Source organism: Labeo rohita, chromosome 21, assembly GCF_022985175.1.
Source record: "Labeo rohita strain BAU-BD-2019 chromosome 21, IGBB_LRoh.1.0, whole genome shotgun sequence".
In the NCBI taxonomy this organism is placed as follows: domain Eukaryota; kingdom Metazoa; phylum Chordata; class Actinopteri; order Cypriniformes; family Cyprinidae; genus Labeo; species Labeo rohita.
Genome location: NC_066889.1, coordinates 15,681,451 through 15,702,555, shown reverse-complemented (window position 1 = coordinate 15,702,555; position 21,105 = coordinate 15,681,451). Strand labels below are relative to the sequence as shown.

Sequence of the window (21,105 nt, the reverse complement as noted above, 5' to 3'; positions counted from 1 at the left end):
TAATACTGTGCTGTTTTCTGAATGATCCACGGCAGTTTTTTTAGTGATGCTTCAGAAAAATCCTTTTGATTTTCAGCATTTTTGTGTGTTTGACCCCTTTCCAACAATGACTGTATGATTTTGAGACCACTGAGGACAATTGAGGGACTTATACAGGGACTATTACAGAACGTTCAAACCCTCACTGATGCATTACGAGCCAGGGCTGTAAACTTTTGAACAGAATGAAGATGTGTTCATTTTTCTTATTTTGCTTAAATACCATGTTTTTTTAAATTTAGTACTGCCCTTCAGAAGCTACAGAAGATACTTACATGTTTCCCAGATGGCAAAATAAATGAAATTTACCCTGGTCTTCAAATTCAAAAAGTTTTCACTCCTGAATTCACTAAATTGTTGCTTATTCACGTAACAACACAGTATTAAAAATTATGCTTTTGCATGGGGTCAGTTTTATAAATTCAACTATTATTTTCTCTTGTTGACTATATGTAAATGTCTTTTATGTGAAATATATTATTCACATCAGTACTAAATAAAAAATAACATGGCTTTTGTATGATCCCTCTTATTTTTGTAAAATAATTTACCTTTTGAAGATTCTGCAAGGTGTATGTAAACCTTTGACCTCAACTGTATAATAACTAATGGAAACCACTATTTTATCTATTCCGTCAAATCCGTTACATATTTATGCAGAAATATAATAAACAAAGATGGAAAATTCACTGCAAATGAGCTGCCAGCAGCTATGGAATTTATTTTGCTTTTATTATTATTATTATTTTGAATTTAATTAAAAAAATTGTACACAGTGACTCATTCATTTTGGAACCTTTTAACATCGTAAATGCATGAACATTTTACATGATCTTTTCTGATGTAGGCTACTTTGTTTATACCTAATCAACACTGATTTTGTGAATGCTGACACTTTTAATCCTTCTGGAATAATCATATGTTGGAGGGAAATGAAGAAAGTGAACATAAAAGCATCACTACATCCTGTAGAGGTGATGGGAAGGGGTGAGAGACAAGCGCAGATCATCAATATAAGTGCTAATGAACTGCTACAACCCGGCAGAAAAAAATCCAGGTTATTACAGCACAGCATGTGTTTTTTAACACAGTAGCTGGTTTTGGTTTCTCTAAATCAAATGGCCATTAGTTGGTCAAGATGATTTGCCAAAATATCAGCTACTAGCTTATAGTTCAACAGTTTCTGCAAGTTTTCCTTAATTGTGACCCTGGACCACAAAACCAGTTGTAAGAGTCTTTTTAAAGCTGAGATTTATACATCATCTGAAAGATAAATAAATTAGCTTTTCCATCGATGTTTGTTAGGATATGACAATATTTGGCTGAGATACAACTATTTGAAAATCTGGACTGCAAAAAAAATATTTAAAGTTGTCCAAATGATGTTCTTAGCAATGCACATTACTAATCAAATATTAAGTATTGATACATTTGCAGTAGGAAATTTACAAAATATCTTAATGGAACATAATCTTAATATCCTAATGATAAGAAAAAACTGATAACTTGGTCTCATACAATATATTGTTGGCTATTGCTACAAATATTCCCATGCTACTTATGACTGGTTTTGTAGTCCAGGGTCACAACTGATGGACTGGAGTCATGTTGATTATGTGTAGTCTATTGTGATCTTTTTATCAGTTGTTTGGACTCTCATTCTGACGGCACCCATTCACTTGTAGAGGATACATTTGTGACTATTCTGTTGAAGAAACAAACTCATCTACATCTTGGAAGGCCTTTGGGTGAGTGTGAACTATTACAGCTAAGATACCAGTTTAAATGTATTTGGTTGTTTTAATCCAGTTCAAGTCCTATCCTTACAGCAAAATGAACAAAATTACATAATCCAACAATGCTTACAAGATTGTGCCTTTAAGTGCATGTTCATAAAAGCAACTTTCCAAAGCAATCACTTTTGTAACCACTGTGCTATAAGTGCAAACACTCATGAGGAGAAGTCAAACAAGAGTCAGACATCAATCAGGTGCTTTTTCACAGCCCACCTACACAACATAGCCCACCAGCAGGAGGACAGGACAAGCCTGAAATAATACAATGCAAACACAGGGAAGGATGGCATGAAAATATCATCTTCATAGGTGACCCGTGGCATATTCTAATAATACATGAAGGGTTTTATATAAGGATTAATTCTCACGATGCCTTAGGGATTTGATGCATATAATTAAAGTATTACCAAAAAGGATTTGAGGCTTCAGAGACTTGTTAACATGCCTGGACTTCACACCTGCCTACTGAGATCTATAGCAAGCCCAAAACCCTCTAACAATGAACTCATATTTTCCTAGCTATGAGATTGGAACAGGCTGGACTTGTAGGGTTTACTAGAGAGAGGAGAAGAGGAAATAAAGTTTGGAGTGGTTGGGGGCTCCCCATCAGCCTGAGAAGCAGTAAGAGCTTTTAGCAGCTGTCGATGAATTCTGATCACTGTACTATGATGAAATATGAATTGAGACAGAGTATTTCAAGACTGTTAATTAGGTACTGCGCTTGACTAAATCAGAGGGTTTCAGACTCCAGCAGTGCAGTGGCCAGTGAGACTGAGCCTTGGTGAGCTTGCTGCTTCTAAGATATAAAAAGTCTTTTAGTCACTAGCATAGGGCTACAGCAATCTGGAGAACTCATAAATGTGTATTGTACTTTTGATTTCACACCTCTAAAGCAATTGCTGCATCTCTTGATCAGGATAGGTGATAAAATCAGAAAGTATACATTACTTAAACATAAGATTTAAAAAAAAAAATCTGATCAATAACATACAATACACAATCTGTTGCCTTTTCTGGAAACACTAACTAGCCTTTTTGTATGAACTTACACATAATACACAGATTTTTAAGAAAACGTTTAAAATTAAAACGTTTAAAGGAAATAAAAAAGTCCTTTTAACTAAATTATCTTTATATGAACAGTTATTAATACTATATACAATTATAAAATATATAGAATATAGAATTTCTAATGCATTTATTTGATCACTATTATTGTAATATCGTGAAATAGTACTAGAATTTAAAATAACTGTTTTCTACGTGAATATATTTTAAAATGTAATTTACGTAATCAGCAAAGCTGAATTTTCAGCAGTCTTGACAGTTTTAAATGGTGGTGAATATCAATATAGCTAATTACTGAAAATGATATTCATCAGGCCATTATTCTGCTCAGAATCTCTTATTTTAATCCAACCAAAAAATGAGCTCTCTTTTTAATTGAACATGATAAACGCTTGCTTTGATTCTGAAACAAGCCTCTCATCAGGCATTCCATTGGAGCTTCCATGGCTTACTATAAACCTTTTGCCAACCATGTTTAATTACTAGATAGTTGATCCAGGTGTTACTTAATAATTCCAGAGGTAAATCAATTGTCTATCCTTGTTTGGAAGCAGCAGAACAGGTGCACATGAGAAAAGTTTGAAGCGTTAGCAACAATAACAACAAAAGGGGGCAGTTCAAATAACACAAAGGGTTTAAACAAGCTTTTTCTCATTTCCTCTGATTGTAAAGTGACTGAAACACCCACGTAATACCATGTGGCTACGTTTAATATAACCATGATAGAAATAATACTCAAATGTACAGTATACACATACTGTACAGTTGAGGTCAAAAGTTTACATACACCATCATTCATGAGTCCCCACTAATTCTTTGGTTTTTCAGCATTTTTGTATATTTGAACACTTTACAACAACTATGATTTTGATTTTCCATCTTCCTCACACTGAGGACAACTGAGGGACTCATCTGCAACTATTACAGAAGGTTCACACGCTCACTGATGCTTCAGAAGGAAAAACGATGCATTAAGAGCCAAGGGGTGAAAACTTTTGAACAGAATGAAGATGTGTACATTTTTTTTTATTTTGCCTAAATATCATATATTTTTTTAATTTAGTACTGCCCTTCAGAAGCTACAGAAGATACTTACATGTTTTCCAGAAAACAAATAAGTTAAATTTACCCTGATCTTCAAATTCCAAAAGTTTTCACCCCCCGGCTTTTAATGCATTATGTTTCCTTCTAAAGCATCAGCGAGAGTTTAAACCTTCTGTAATAGCTGCATACGAGTCTCTTAGTTGTCCTCAGTGTGAAAAGATGGATCTCAAAATCATACAGTCATTGTTGGAAAGGGTTCAAATTCACAAAAATGCTGAATAACCCAAGAATTTGTGGGACCTGAAGGACTTTTCTAAAAGAAGAGTGGGCAGTTCAACCGTTCAGGACAAACAAGGGACTCATGAACAACTATCACAAACCAAAAACAAAAAAGCGGTGGATTATTCAGGTACTAACACAGTATTAAGAATCAAGCGTATGTAAACTTTTGAATAGGGTCATTTTTATAAATTCAACTATCATTTTTTCTTGTGGACTATATTTAAATGCCTTTTATGTGAGGTGTTTTATTCAGGTCAGTACTAAATAAAACACATGCATTTAGTTCAAACCTTCTTATTTTGGTAAAATAATTAACATTTTCCAGATTCTGCATAGTGTATGTAAAATTTTGATCTCAGCTGTATCTACTAGTATTTTCCTGCCTTTAGTACTAATCATTTTGCCCCTGAACCCCTCCGTACCTGCTCATTCTCGGTGAAGACTCGTCGACCGAAGCTCCAGATGATGTTTGGAGTGGGATCACCCGTGGCCTCGCAAGTTAATGTGATCTGCTCCTCCAATTCAGAGGCTGTCTGGTTTTCTAAAAACGTGATCTTGGGTTGCACTGTTGACACAAAAACACACAAGTACTCAAAACACAGCCTACAAACACACTCCTCGGGGAAAAGAAATAATGATTTTCCTCTATGCAATTACTGAGCCTTTACAATGGTCGTAATACCAAACAGTGCTCTTAAGTTGATGAGATGAGAGTGCCTCACTGGCTGGGTGCATTCAATATTTAATCAACACATTGTTATATTTTATAATTCAAACGAGGAACTTTGTTTAATGGATGAAATGAAGTAGTACTTTGATTCACTTTTATTTGCCTCGGCTCTAATCTAAGCGCTCTGAAGCAGCGCCGGAGAATGTGGCTGGAGAAAACGTACGCATGATGAGAAATATAAATATTGTGATTGCGTGCAAACATGTAAAATATACATGCAAAGTTAATAACAATGATAAAGAACAGAAGCATAGAATCACACTGAAACAGCAGCTCTCAGAATCTGTGCTTAAAGTATAAACGAAGAAGCGATGTTTTTTGTGTTGACATTAAAGCATTAGTTCACCCAAAAAATGAAAATTCACACATTAACTACTCAAGGTCATATCGTTACAAACCTGTAAGACCTTCATTCATCTTCAGAGCACAAGTTAAGATGTTTTTGATGAAATCCGAGAGCTTTCTGACCCAATGCAACTACCACGTTCACCAAATTATGGTTGAACCACTGATGTCACATGAACTATTTTAACAATGTCCTTACTACCTTTCTGGGCCTTAAACGTGTCAGTTGCATAGAAAGCTCTTGGATTTCATCAAAAATATCTTAATTTGTGTTCCAACCCTGGTGAAAAAACCAGCATATGCTGGTAGGTATGTTTTGATGCTGGTTTAAGCTGGTCCTTTGCTGGTTTAAGCTGGTCCTTTGCTGGTTTATGCTGGTCATGTTGCTGGTCAAGGACCAGCATAAACCAGCAAAGGACCAGCTTAAACCAGCAAAGGACCAGCATAAACCAGCAAAAGACCAGCTTAAATCAGCTTAAACATACCTACCAGCATATGCTGTTTTTTTCACCAGGGAAAGATGAACGAAGGTCTTACAGGTTTAAAATGTTCATTTTTTTGGGTGAACTACCCCTTCTGACTGTTCCCATGCTCTCTTTCCAAAAGTGATAGTTACTTTTTAGGAGTATTCACAGTTGTTCTTACTAAGAAAACAAAGCTCAGATCAACTGAGTAAAAAGAATTCAGTTCTCTTTGTGTTCACAGCATGTTATACCCAAATCAAACAAGCAAAAAAAAAAAAAAAAAAAAAAAAAACTTTATTTGTGGTACGGTCATAATGCCCCTATTCATTTACATTCATTTAAATAAAAATGTGATTATATATGATACTATTTAAATGCAATACTAATTAAAATAGGCATAAATAATAAACCAAGACCTTTCAGTGTGAACTTCTTAATAAGCTCCTTATTCTCCTATGCTGTCTTTCTCTCTCAACAAAACCCCTGCGTCATTTCATTACATTTGATTAGAACAGCAACTTGTAGAGTGATTTGCTCTGCGATGCTGAAAACACCACACCAAGGGCCCTTTGCGTGCAAAGACGACATAACAGACGACAACTCTGAAACAAGCAGCGCGTGCAGTTTATATTCATTTAATAACATTGCAACATTTCACGGCTTAATAATCGCACAAGGCACTAACACGATTTAGATTTTAAATTGATAAACTGTAAGGTCCTAATGGAAAGGACATTTTCCTGGTAACTAATGTGTAAACACTTGTTTTCAGTTCTGCTCCAATGCTAATGACAAAATTCTTCAGCTTACCAAACACATTGAGTGAGACTTCCTCGCTCCGCTCTCCGGCCTTGTTTCTAGCGATGCACTGATAATCTCCTTCATCAAGCTTAGTGACGTCTTTGATGGTCAACTCCGACCCGTCTTCATTCAGACTGTATTTTCCTTCTGACTCCAGTACGATATTACCTCTGTGGGGCAGAGATAGTGAGAGATAGGTTTACTGTTTGGCCTTCGAGCTGTTACTTGCTCAGCAAAGTCATGAATACATGATGCCTCATCTCCACATACACCCGAAAATACAGAGTGAAAGTGTGCCTGGCCATGAAATGGATTCTTCATCCTGCAGTGCACAGCTTCTCATGATGCTGATAGTCCAGGATGAAGCTGGAGAAAAATAAAAGCCGATCTGCTTTGTCATCTTCGGTTTCTTGACACGTTCCTGTCTCAGAGCCAATATAAAAGCTGTAAATAATGTCTGAAGGCCATAAACATCAAGCTGATGGGCTTTTTTATTTGGAAGAATGCTGTGCGCTGTGTTTCCCTGTGACACTAAATCAGTCATGCAAAGTTTGGATCCAAATACCTGCTCTTTTTGCTTGTAACAGCAGCAATTGAGCGACATTTTCAAATGGCCCCCAAGTGACAGCACTGTCAGCGAAGGAGGGAAATAAATGAGGTTGTGGCGAACGCTCTTATCCCTCCTTCTCCTGAGACAAACTGATGCGATCTCGTCCTCTCATTCACGACTTGGTTAAAGAAGTCACTGGAGTTTTGACGTAAAGCTGAAAGCTGCCAGCTGCCTTAGCTGCCATGGCTAACGGCAGTTGAAAGGATGAAACGGTGCCTCTGCCATTCACAGCACTTTTAGTTTACAAGCTCCAATAGCTCTGATCCCTCTCCCTCCCTGGATTCAGGGAAAAGCTTCGCTTTCCCTACAGAGATTTGGCTGAACTTTTTCAGTGCTGTTTTGGCACAGACAGATAAAGGGGCTGCTAAAAAATAGAGGGTGATGAATGACACGTACCGGGCCCACGTGACGGTGGGTTCTGGGTAGCCATCTGCGTAACAGGCCAACGTCACGGCTTGGTTGATGTCTGCAGTGGCATTAAGCTCAGTGTAGCGGGTCCTGATACTTGGCAGAACTGGGAGAAGGAGAGAAAGGCGAAAAGAACATTCTGGTAAATACTGGCTCTTTTAAAGAGACAGACAACACAAAAATGACAATACCACTCTTTTGACTTCGTCCCAAATGCTGTTATTTTATTCTGTGGAACTCATTTCCATTTAATGACAGTTCACAGTAACCATGTGCTCCATAAAAGAAGCATATAAAACATAATAAAAGTAGTTTTCAGAATAGCGTCGCAAAAGTTTGGTCTTTTCCTTGCACAACGTTATCGGATCAGAACCAGTGTATTATTAAAAAAAAACACTTTAAATATTTCTGAAATATTGTTTTTTAAGTTCCCTAGACAAAATAACAACATAAGGGTTTGGAAATACTTTAATAATTGTATTTTCAAAGGAGAAAATATTCTATTACATAATGTCGCTGTACTGTTTTACAGTACATCTAAAAATCTTCTAAATAAAAATTAAATATCTAATTAATCTAAATTCATCTAAATTTATTTTTTAGGCATAAATCTCACAGAGTCTTTGATTTATGCTTAAACATGTTTTTAAAAAGGTTAATGAAAATAAGCCTTATAATGTATTACGAATGATTAAAATTAAGGAATTAATAACATGCAATTTTGCATCTCAGGCAAATTTATTTTGTTTTTTAGTAGAAAAAAAGTTTTTGACTTAAATACAGTGGTGACCAAAACTACTAAAAGCTAAAAATGGTTTTAAGTCAGTTAATTCTATCTTTTGCTGTAGTGTGGCAGTAGGAAATATCAGTTTACAGTTCCAAACATTAATTTTGCCATTAATTGTAATAATCCAAAAAGATTTGTCTGACAACAGCCAGTTCTCCTCACAGATCTGATCTAATCATCATCCAGTCTGTCTTGAATGACATTAAGAAACAGAACAAACTGAGACAGACTAACATCTCCAAGATGCTTCAAGAGACCTACCTGCAAAGCTACCTGAAAAACTATGCAGTAATGCAAAGGATTTAGTTAGAATTTAGTTAACGGAGGTTAATTGATAAAGAAAATCTACACGAGTGCCTAAAACTTTTAACAGTACTGTAGCATTGCAGGTAGGCTTTTTTAAGCATCTTGGAGACGTTTCCACAGTTCTTCTGGCTTTAGTCTGTCTCAGTTTGTTCTGTTTCTTCAAGTCATGAGAGCATATCTCTGTGTGGAGCACTGGCTGTTGTCAAACTCACTGGATTACAACATTTAAAGGCAAAATGAATGTTTGGAAATGTAAACTGATATTTTCTACTGACACACTACAGCAAAAGAGAAATAACTAACTTGAAACCATTTTTTAGCTGGTGATACTAGTGTTCTAATAATTTTGCCACCACTGTATATGTATATATATTAACATGCACTACTTTTAAATTCAACTGCCAAAGTCAGACTGTTTAAACGTGTATAAACTCTCTGCTCCCGTGTTCATGTGAGCTAACAAAGCAGGTGGTTCTAAGATTGAGTCCTCACCGTTGACAATGACCTTGATGACCCTGAGGTCGATTTCTCCCCGGGCCATAATGCGGCCCTCGCAGGTGTAGTCACCCTCATCTGTCTTTTTGATGCCTCGGATCTGGAGGTGGTTGTTGCTCAAGACCTTGAAGCGGACTGTAGGCGTGAGATAGAAACAGAGAGGCGGGAAAAAAAAGAAAGGAAGCAAAATGAGACAGTAATTACTCTTGAGTAAGATAAGGAGACCATGTTAACGAGCCTCTCATTACATGCTGGGCAGCAAAATGACTCGCTGCACATCTTCTCCCGGTATAAAATCATCTTTATGGGCTTTTCTGCAGCGTGATCTGTATTCAAGACCCACAGTAAAGGTGCATATAATATTTCAACTCCATGGAGACACAGTAAAACAGTACTGATATATTAAAAGCGATGAAAAAGGCAAATTCAGCAAGATAAAGCACTGAAATGGAATTTACTTAGTGCACACTACACAGTATACATTGGACACTGCCTGATGTTTTTCTACTATTACTGCAGCAATAGTAAGAGCAGTGAGTAACACAGAGAGAGTGTTTTGTGTCGCGCTTCATCTGAACTCATCAACCAACCAAAAGAAGAGCACAGAAGAGGTTAACGAGAGAAATGTGGAAAATGTGTTATTTACATAGAGCAGTTTGGTTTTCAAGCTCCGCTACAATTAGTGGTTTTGCAGTGAAAATTTCATCTAGCAGCGGCCTGTGAGTTCACGTCTCACAGCAGAGAGCTGCGGTCACTGCTTCTTCCAGCGGTCTCTGAGGGAGGAGCCCTCCGAGGTTAAAATAGTTTCATCCAAATGAGGCTTAACTGACAAACAAAACAGTGCAGATGAAAACCGAATGAAACTTTGAGGTCTCACAATAAACATTCAGGTACTTTTTTGCTGCTCATTGTCACAGTGCCAGAGAGCTCTCTTACTGTAAAATTTTGACAGGAACTTTGATTGAAAAGTATGGGAGATATTCGAAAATGTTGTGTAAACACAAGTGTGACATCTGCTCGTGGTACTGTACCATCAGTCTCAGGCTGGATTCTCATCTTTTTATACTTCCAGATGATAGTTGGGGGCGGCGAGCTGATGACGTCACAGATGATGTCAGCATCATCCCCTTCATTGAACTCTTGAGGCGATGGAGCATTTTGGAAAGTGAGTTTCTCTGAAAAAGACATTTGAAATGCACTTCAGTTATACCGCTATTGCAAAAAATGATTTTTTAAATCAGCATTTTTGTCTCGTATTCCAGTAAAAGCTTGAGAAGCAATGTTGCATAAGATATTAAGGAATGCTTTGAGAAACAAAATATGTAAACATACTTAAAAGAATATACGTCTGAGAAAGATTTAAGAGTTTTTCCCCATTGGTAAACAGTTTATTGCTGGGTTGAAAAAAACATCAAGATGACAAACGATCTGAAATATTTTCTTTTAGTAAGTATCTTTGAATGAAGTGGCATGGTGGTCAACAGTTATTTTATTAAGTACATTTATTTTAATCATATATATTCTATAATTTTTATTTTTTTTTTATATTTTATTATAAGTATTAAAATAGATAGGTTGTCAGAACAGCATAATTAAATACAAAAACACAGTAGGTATGACAGAATTAGTTCACTTTAAAAGAACAGTTCACCCATAAAATGAAAATTACACCATACTCACCCTCAAGCCATTCTAAGTGTATATGCCTTTTTTCTTTTAGGTGAATACAATCTGAGTATTAAATAATGTCCTGGCTCTTCCAAGTTTTATAATGGGAGTGAATGGCTGTTGAGATTTTGAAGCTCAAAAAAGTGCATCCATCCATCTCAAGAAGGTTAATAAAGGCATTCTTACAGCAAAGAAAAAACAGTCTCTTCTCAGCTTCTATTGAAATCCTGCAACATTTGTGACCCTGGACCACAAAACCAGTCTTAAGTCGCTGGGGTATATTTGTAGCAATAGCCAAAAATTATTGATTTTTCTTTTATGCCAAAAATCATTAGGAAATTACTAAAGATCATGTTTCATGAAGATATTTTGTAAAATTCTCACTGTAAATATACCAAAACTTAATTTTTGATTAGTAATATGCATCAGTAAGAGCTTCATTTGGACAACTTTAAAGGTGATTTTCTCAATATTTTGATTTTTTTGCACCCTCAGATTCCAGATATTCAAATATTTGTATTTATTCAGCCTGCAGATGATGTATAAAGCTCAGTTTCGAAAATTGACCCTTATGACTGGTTTTGTTGTCCAGGGTCACATTTTTCAGTACAAAATATCGTTTTGCACTTTTAACTTGTGACCAGTGTTTTGTTTTGGTCATCCACTGGAACGCCACTGTGTCGTTTGGTTTATAAAGTGTTAAAGGAGTCATCGGATGCCCATTTTCTACAAGTTGATATTATTCCTTAGGGTCTTAATGAAAAGTCTACAATATACTTTGGTTAAAAATTCTCAATGGTAGTGCAAAACACCGCCATTTTTACCTTGTTAAAATGAGCTCTGCCAAAATCAATCCATTCTGATGGATTGCTCCTTTAAATGCAAATGAGCTTTGCTCACCCCGCCCCTCTCTTCTATCTGTGGAGTGACGAGCCTGTTTACTTTAGTCGCATTTAGCCGTGAAACTTGCTAATTAGCACGTTATTAGGAAAGGTGATTGCAGAGATTTATAAAAAACCCCTTATACTCATTTCTGCTGTAGGTGAAGCTGGATCACAATTGATTTGCACCAACATTTGCGTGAACATGTACATCAGGAGGCGCATTCCATTCACAAACAAATGTAATCCACTGTATCTTCAGCAGCTCAGATGTCGGGAGTAAACGACGACTACTACGTTCATTACTACATCCAGCAACACAACACCTCATTTGCTCATTACGAGATATTCTTGTCTAACTTACATCCGTGCTCCGGCACCGAAACAATGGAGGTTGCACTGTTACAGCTGATTTAGGCAGTTCTGTGGTAAGATGCTCATGTCAATCAGCTATCGTGGGATTAAAAAACTTTTTTAGATAGGGCAGATTTGTACATACACTGCCAAAACACATTAATGTTCAAAAATGTAACCATGAACTTTGCATGTGATGACCCCTTTAAATATAAATTTTTTTATATTTATATTTAAACTCAGATAGTATTCGTCAGAATACAAAAAGAAGAAGAAAGTTATATCCACCTAGGATGGCTTGAGGGTGAGTAAATCATGGGGTAATTTTCATTTTTGGGTTAACTGTCCCTATAATAAAGCATCCAAAATTTTGGGCTTGAGATAATGATTCCATTATGTAATGTATTCCGTTAGCAACAGTCTTAATGCCACATGTGTGGTTGATGTATAAAACTGACGTGCATCAACCTCAAGCTTTTATTATTAGTGTACGTTTGTTTCGTTATTAAATGTTGTGGTAAATGTCAGATGTTTTATTGTGCTTGGAGGTTAGCGTTGGGTCCAATACAATTTGATTTCTCATTTCTCATGATTTCGAAATAAGGAAAACACTTACGGAAAATTTTCACGATGACAGTGCCCTGAGATTCTTTATCCCCGCTTTTCGCCACACACTTGTACATGCCCGCATGGTCGACGTTGGCATTGTAGATTGTGAGCGTCGACGAGGACTCGTCATTCTTGCTGACGCTGATGTCTGGTCTGCCTGGCAGGAGCTTCTCCCCATTGGGAGCAAACCAGTCTATTTCCTTAGCATCTCCAACAACTGACAGACAAACAGACTGAGTGAAACACTGTGATCATCAGCTCATCAGCTATTTAATAACTGATATGCCAAAATTTAACAACACATAGCAATAGACATTTCCTAAATCAGATTTATCTACATTTGTTATGTAACATTTGATTGAATCACATAATTAGAGTTGATTCAAATTTTTAATTCTTTAATGCTCACGTCACATAACCAAGGAGAGATCAAGAAACTATTAATTTAATGAAATGCTCTTTAGAAATAAAAAAACACAATAAAATGAAACACTAATGACATCGCTGAATTTTATATCTGCAACTAAAATAATATAATATATTTAAAATGTTTAATGCATTCTTCATTGCTACTTAAGGACGCATTCAAGGCGGTTAATGCGCAGTAAAAAAAAATTCACATATTTCAGTAAAACAAAAAAAGTGAAATAATATAGCTGTAAATAAGTCACATTTTCTTTTTCTCCCATTTGATGAGTCCTCTGAATATTTCAGGTGTTCCTCATTTATAATACAAGATGTTTTTGCTTTTTATCTACCGCCATTCCTTAACATTACATTTTTCTCCTTTGGATCAAAATCCAAGGACTAGAATTCACATAGTGATTTACTGAAAAAGTCAGGCAGGTCAATGAATTTACCTGCTGTAAATAAGCACATCAAAGCTTTAGCCAAACTTGCCCACCCATCAGAATGTAAGGGCTCGTTTAAATGCATTGAACAGAGTGGTGAGAGCAGGTTTGAAATCAAAAGCACTTCGTGAAGGTCAAATGTGACGTGACCCTCAATTTGTTTCATCACAGGAGGGTCATCTTCCTACCTTCACACAAAAAGAATTTGGACTCTCCCACGCTGATCTCTCCTTGGGCCGGAGTGATTTCCACTTGCAAGGCAGCTGGAAAACAGAGAGACAGAGAGAAATTCATATTTCAGGAATAACCCACAAGGACACGATGCACAAATCAAACAAGGGAAGTGGAAAACTATGCATTCGACTGGCTGAATGATTAAAATAATTTGTCATAATGTCATAGATGTTTGTAAAAATAGCAATATTTTGTAATATTATTAAAATTTAAAATGAGCCTTTTCTATTTTAATATATTTTAAAATATAATTTATTCCTGTGATGGCAAAGCTGAATTTTCAGCAGCCATTACTACAATATTCAGTGTCACATGATCCTTCAGAAATCATTTTAATATGCTGATTTGGTGTTCAAGAAAACTTGCGCTGTGTAAAAGTTTTGTGAAAACAGTGAGACATTATAAATGTCTTTTCAGTCACTTTTTAATAGTTTAATGCACCCTTATAGAACAGAGAAGTATTAATTTCTTTAAAAATGGCTCACAACTTTTGAAACAATAGTGCATATTTTAGAGCTGCCCTCTAGTAGTCAACTAACCATTAGTCAACTAGAAGAGGCTTGGTCGACCAAGATTTTATTAGTCGCTAAGTTGCAGAAAAAAAATCCACAGGAAGTAGCGAAATCACGCAGCCGGATCGTTAACGGTAGGTCTTTGTGGTAATTACATCGGATAGAGTACTATCATTCATCGACCTCAAATATGGCTTTTCATCTGAAATATGTAAGTAGTAGCAACTTTACATGGCCACTCAATCTAACGTAAGCCTAGAAAAATGTGCGCTATTGAAGTGTCTGTGCGGAGTGTGGAAGCTTAATAGTAGTGTGCTCACTACATGACTGAAAGAGGTGCCGGTGTGTTCACTTGTCCTTAAAATACTCATCATTTTTGGTAATACAGATTAAATTCATCTTTCGAATCTGTAAAGACTCTACGTTTATTTGTGTGCATTCAGAATGACAACAAAATGTTGCGCTTTTGTAAAATAATGAAAGCAAACATGATGCGCTTTCTCGGTCTCTGTGAACTTGAGTGTGAAACTTCGAGTGAAATGTTTACTTTCAAATGAACCAATTCAAATGGAAAACAAATATTCTCAGATTATGTCATCTGTATGAAACATGTAAGCACATCCACTACTGCGGAGATGACGAGTCAGTGTTGACGACTTGTCTTAAGCCAAAATCAAAGAAAGCATTGATTTATCGATAAATTATTAAAACGTTAATGCAGTCTCCTTGCTGTTTTTCCCGGAAACACCCATGATTATTATATCTGCCGGTGTGCTGTGGCAAACTTTTTTTGTGTGCGCTTGAGCTCTTATTAGGCTATGTAGGCAATTAAAGGAGAAGTCCACTTCCAGAACAACAATTCACAAATAATTTACTCACCCACTTGTCATCCAAGATGTTCATGTCTTTCTGTCTTCAGTCGTAAAGAAATTATGGTTTCTGAGGAAAGCATTTCAGTATTTTTCTTCATATAATGGACTTCAATTGTGCCCCCCGATTTTGAACTTCCAAAATGTAGTTTAAATGCAGCTTCAAAGGGCTCTAAATGATCCCAGCCGAGGAAGAAGGGTCTTATCTAGCGAAACGATCTTTAATTTTTTTCGGAAAATAAAAATGTGTATACTTTTTAAGCACAAAAGCTTGTGTAGCACAGGTTCTGGCATGCGCGTTCATGACGCTACGTACTATTGAATCATGTCGAAAGGTCACGCCGAATGTAGGCGGAACTACAGACCCAGTGTTTACAAAGCGAACGCGCAAAGACTAAGAAAGTGCAAGTCAAACGCTGTTTACAAACAAAAAGGTACAACGTGTCGGACGATTCTGAAGTTGTAGGAGAAAAGTTGTGAAGCTGCATTTAAACTACATTTTGGAAGTTCAAAATTGGGGGCACAATTGAAGTCCATTATATGGAGAAAAATCCTGAAATGTTTTCCTCAAAAACCATAATTTTTTTACGACTAAAGACAGACAGACATGAACATCTTGGATGATAAGGGGGTGAGTAAATTATTTGTAAATTGTTGTTCTAGAAGTGGACTTCTCCTTTAAAGGCTCATTATTATGATTTATATGGTTTATTAAACGTGCGACTGATATTTACGTCTGTGGGAATCCTCAACTACTGTAATTGGTTATCATCCATCATGACCCATTCTTAAATTACACCCATACACACTTGTAGAAGTTCCTCCTACACATCCCAACCGAAGCATTTGAGCAGAAAGCTTTTCTTTGCTATCTAATTACCAAGGTAGTTTACATAAAATCATAGCTTCTGTCTTAAAGCTAAAAAGAGAAGCATATGCTGTACATCCCCAGTGACTGGGCCTGCCAACCAATTAAAACGCACTCCTGGGAAGGATGTTGTCAGTGGGCGTACGAGGAGCACAAGGCCGTGCATTTTTGGACCTCAAGATAACAACACGTCAATAGTGTTGGCTCTTTTCCAGTTCCATTAATGTGGCAGGCGGAGATGAGTATTTACCGCGGTACAGAAACGGCTGCGTGGGGTGTTGGCGTACAAGAGCGATGTGCAGCAAAGCGTAGCCATGGTAACCCCAAGTACTGTCACAAGCGCTTATTGAAAACCCTCAGTGTTAGGCAGGCTGATTCTCGGACTAAATATGACAATTAGGGTTCGGCACTATCAGAAACACGGTGAATTATAGGCCTCTCTCAAACTTATTTTCCACCCACAATTACCTGGGGGTTCTGAACTACACTGATATATCATAATGGTACCTTAAGCTTCAATTTTCCAGTTTAATGGAAGGCACCTGATGGAGCTCCCTGAACATTTTCCTTCGTGTGCAGTTGGGGAGCGTAATGCTGTAAATGATAGCATATTAGTTTCCCGATATGAGGCTAATACATTTCATCTTCCTGCATCAACTGCGGTGAATGAGATGAGCCCAGGCAGCAAATGGCTGTTAGCTCCACGAGCGATGGATGCCATCGCACTGCAAGGAAAAGAGATGAAGACAAACCGGTCTATCTTAAAGGGGAAACTGTACCTGTTGAAAAACAACATCGGATTGTTTCTTGTCAGAAAAATCACTGCAGGCAGTGTCACTGAGATTGTCAATCATAAACACAATAATGTGTCAAGAAATTACAGGAATGCTTTGTTTCCTAATGCTTGTGACAAGAGAGGGATTGATCTAGAACCAAACCACATGAGACAGATCTATACACAGCAGCATTCTGCAACTCAGAGCTCGTTTATACACACTGCAATCACGGGTAATTAGAAAAACGCTTCACTCAATACGTCAAATTTATCTGAAGAGCTCAACACTTGATTCTTGGTAACCCATAAAAGGCTGAAAAGGCTAACTAAGAGAGTGAGAACGTCTAAACTAAACCAGCGGATGTCCACTAAACTTGAACAGTACTGTATGTGTGTAATAAATCTATTCTTAAAGGGATAGTTCACCCAAAAATGAAAATTACTTCATGATTTACTCACCCTCAAGCAATCCTAGGTGACTTTCTTCTTTCAGATGAATACAATTGAAGTTATGTTAAAAAATGTCCTGGCTCCTCCTAGCTTTATAATAGCAGTGAATGGGTGTTGAGATTTTGAAGTCCAATATAGTGCATCCATCCATCATAGAAAGTACTCCACCAACTCCCAGGGCTTAATAAAGGCCTGCTGAATTGAATCGATGTGTTTGTGTAAGAAAAATATCCATTATTAAAACTTTATAAGCCGTAATCCCTAGCTTCCATTAACTGTCGTACTTGCGTTCACAAGAGAGTGGTGTTTCAGTGGATGACGTTAGATTTAAGCGTAGCATAAACTCCAGTGACAATATGCTAGTCTCGCGAAAAACAAGTTTTATTTACATGAGCAAAGGAAAAACAGTCTCCTCTTGACTTATATCGAAATATACCACAGTTTTATGCAAAAGTTTGTGAACCCCTTGCAGAATTCGTGAAAATGTGAATCATTTTAACAAAATAAAAGAGATCATACAAAATGCATGACATCTTTTATTTAGTATTGTCCTGAGTAAGATATTTTACATAAAAGATGTTTACAAATAGTAAAAAATATCTGAAATTAATAAAATAACCCTTTTCAAAAGTTTGGATTTTCTTAATACTGTGTGATGGTTGTTCATGAGTCCCTTGTTTGTTCTGAACAGTTAAACTGAGCACTGTTCTTCAGAAAAATCCTTTAGGTCCTGCAGATTCTTCAGTTTGCCAGCATATTTTGCATATTTGAACCCTTTCCAGCAGTGATTGTATGATTTTGAGATCCATCTTTTCACACTGAGGACAACTGAGGGACTCAAACAAAGCTATTAAAAAAGGTTCAAACATTCACTAATGTTTCAGAAGGAAACACAATGTATTAAGAGCCAGGGGGTGAAAACTTCTGAATAGGATGAAGATGTCTAAATTTTTCTTATTTTGTTGAAATATATATATTTTTTCATTTAGTACTTCCCTTCAGAAGCAACAGAAGATACTTGCAGGTTTCCCGTAAGACAAATTAAGCACAAATTTACCTTGATCTTCAAATTCAGAAAGTTTTCAGCCCTGGCTCTTATTGCATCGTGTTTCCTTCTGGCGCATCAGTGAATGTTTGAACCTTTTATAATCTCAAAATCATACAATCACTGATGGAAAGGGTTCAAATATGCAAAAGATGCTGGAAAACAGAAGAATCTGCAGGACCTGGAGGATTTTTATGAAGAACAGTGCTCAGTTTAACTATTCAGGACAAACAAAGGACTCATAAACAACCATCACAAAACAAAAAAAAAAAAACAGTCATAGATCATCTAGGTAACCACACAAAGTATTAAGAACCAAGGGTCCCAAACTTTTGAAAGGGGTTATTTTAATAATTTTAGCTATTTTTTGTCTTTTGGATTATATGTAAAATATCTTACTCAGGACAGTACTAAATAAAAAATAACATGCATTTTGTACAATCTCTCTTATTTTGTTGGAATTATGAACTGTATTATTATTAAAACTGTATACGACCAGAGATTACGATTTATAAAGTCTTAAATATGAATATTTTTCTGACACAAATGCACTGATTTGCTTCAGAAGGCTTTTATTAACACCCAGAGCTGTGCAGAGCACTTTTTATGATGGATGGATGCACTTTATTGGATTTTAAAATCTCAACACCCACTCACTGCCATTATAAAGCTTGGAAGAGCCAGGATATTTTATAATGTAGCTCCGATTGTATTTGCATGAAAGAAGAAAGTCATATACATCTAGGATGGCTTGAGGGTGAGTAAATCATGGAGTAATTTTCATTTTTGGATCAACTATCCTTTTAATACGCATGTCAGGTTTTAAACAAAACAGGGTAGTTTGGAAGTAGAATAAGGACAATGCAGTACAATATCAACAAAAAACATCCGCTAACCTCAACAACCTTGAACACAGACCTACAGCCCAGTACTTCATCATGAAGCTTCAAGATACAAAGTGTCATGTGTGGTGATGTGAGAAAGTACACACACAAAAGAAGTATTTGCTCTAGTATTTGCAGTCGAGCATCCCCATTTGTTTGTGTCTGTATATGAAATGCAACTAGAGATATTCGTTGACGTTAAAGTACTGTGGGAGGAAACAGTGGTTCTGTCTTGTTTGCTCGAAATGAATTTCCAGACAGGCTCTTACACTTTCAGCACAAATCGAAAACGGAAAAAAAATCTTTTCAAAACCAAATCAAGTCTTAAGTGCGCACATCCAGCCAACCAGCTATATTACTTGGTCCCTGAGCTCGAAAAGCCTCCGTGTATACTTAATCTGAGTAAAATATTGTAATCCAATATCCTGATCCATGTATTGTGTAAAAAATCAGCCTCAAAAAAGAAACACAGCAGAGAAAAGGGCCAACATATTAAATTTGCCTACGACTTAAGTTGTTTGTTCACTGAAAGCATTTCTGCCTAAGAAATAGTTCAATTTCCACTCAAAAACACCAGAGCGCCTTGAACAGCTGAACTAAATAAATAAACGCGGACCATGAGAAATCCGGTACGGCGATGATATTGTTATTTGAACTTCTCTGACTTGGTAATGCAGTCTTGAGGCTGTATATTGAATGAAGCCAAATGTTTGGACTCCATGGTTAGCGAGTGTCAATACAGCAAAAGTGCAGCGCTGTGTCCTTGCTGAGAGCACAAGGGAGGCAAATGAACACGTAAAACACAATAGGATGGCAAATCGATAAGCCTAATTACAAAATAAATCCGAAACAGCTCAGCCTTATAGGTGGCAACTCGCTGTGCTGCCAGCACGTTCCTCTAGCATGCTTCATACGCTTTTCTCGTAATCTTCATTTCTACTGAACAGATAACAGCAGGCCGCTTAGCAAATCAGCATAACATATGATGGATAGCATATAGCACAATGACAATACAAATGCACAAATGAGGAGAGTTAATATGCTAAAACTCTGAGGAAACTCTCAGTGTTTGTCTGTGTGTTTGCTAGTTAGCATAGCGCTGCAAAGCAGCTGCCATTGAGATGAATGAGAATGCAAATGCATAGCTTTCTACATGAGTCAAATGCAGAAGGCAGAAAGAGCACACAATGAGCCTGAATATATCAAATGTAGCTTCTTGAATATAGACTAGCTGGCTTAAGATATACTACATTGTATATCTACATGCAATCCTATTTTTTTTTGATTTACAGTCATATTTTTTGCTAGTAAAATCACGCATATATTAGATGTCAGGTTTTCTATGAAATGTATGTATTAGTCTTTGACGGTTAATGAAAACAGCTCTGCATTTTCCCAAGTTCATTGATGTGTTACCAATCCATGTGTTTACATCTGACACAAAGCTACATCCTCTACATTAAATCACTATATTCATGCAAATACGCAGCTGTGGCAATTCATCTCCGTACTCTGGTGAAACATGCCATCAGACCGGCGTGATGGTGTATTAATCCTTGTGTAACGGAGGCAGAGACACTGATGTTGGCAAAACACATGACTATTAATCACGAGGCTTCGCGAAGGCTTCGTAAAGGCTTCGAGGAGATGAGCTGTCCCCATGTTGACGTGTGCCTGACATTGGGTGTCAGCTTAAATTTTTGTGGGCCAGATTAAAGAGATTCTCCCACTGACAAACTTTCCTGACGGCAAGTTTATTTTTACCATTCTGTGGCAGGAATGTAAGGTACTTTGAAATGCAGCGTCAGAAGGAGTATGAAGGCAAGATGAAAGAGCATGGGCAAACTCCGATATGTACAATGTCATTCCTTCTGAGCAGATTTAAGACTAACTGAAACACATTCACACACACACCTGGTACAAAGCATGG

General features: G+C 36.8%; 1 protein-coding gene across 9 annotated transcripts in view; it reads right to left on the bottom strand.

Moving 5' to 3' along the window:
- The window catches only part of ncam1a (neural cell adhesion molecule 1a), a 297,217-nt gene that overhangs the window by 82,510 nt on the left and 193,602 nt on the right, over nucleotides 1-21,105 (bottom strand). For all 9 annotated transcript variants that reach the window (XM_051092300.1, XM_051092302.1, XM_051092301.1 and 6 more), the window contains exons 2-8: nucleotides 13,727-13,801; nucleotides 12,695-12,904; nucleotides 10,207-10,350; nucleotides 9,173-9,310; nucleotides 7,576-7,693; nucleotides 6,579-6,739; nucleotides 4,652-4,794 (exon numbers count right to left, since the gene is read on the bottom strand). In XM_051092300.1, coding sequence (XP_050948257.1) covers nucleotides 4,652-4,794; nucleotides 6,579-6,739; nucleotides 7,576-7,693; nucleotides 9,173-9,310; nucleotides 10,207-10,350; nucleotides 12,695-12,904; nucleotides 13,727-13,801 — 989 coding nt within the window. The remainder of the gene's footprint in view (nucleotides 1-4,651; nucleotides 4,795-6,578; nucleotides 6,740-7,575; nucleotides 7,694-9,172; nucleotides 9,311-10,206; nucleotides 10,351-12,694; nucleotides 12,905-13,726; nucleotides 13,802-21,105) is intronic.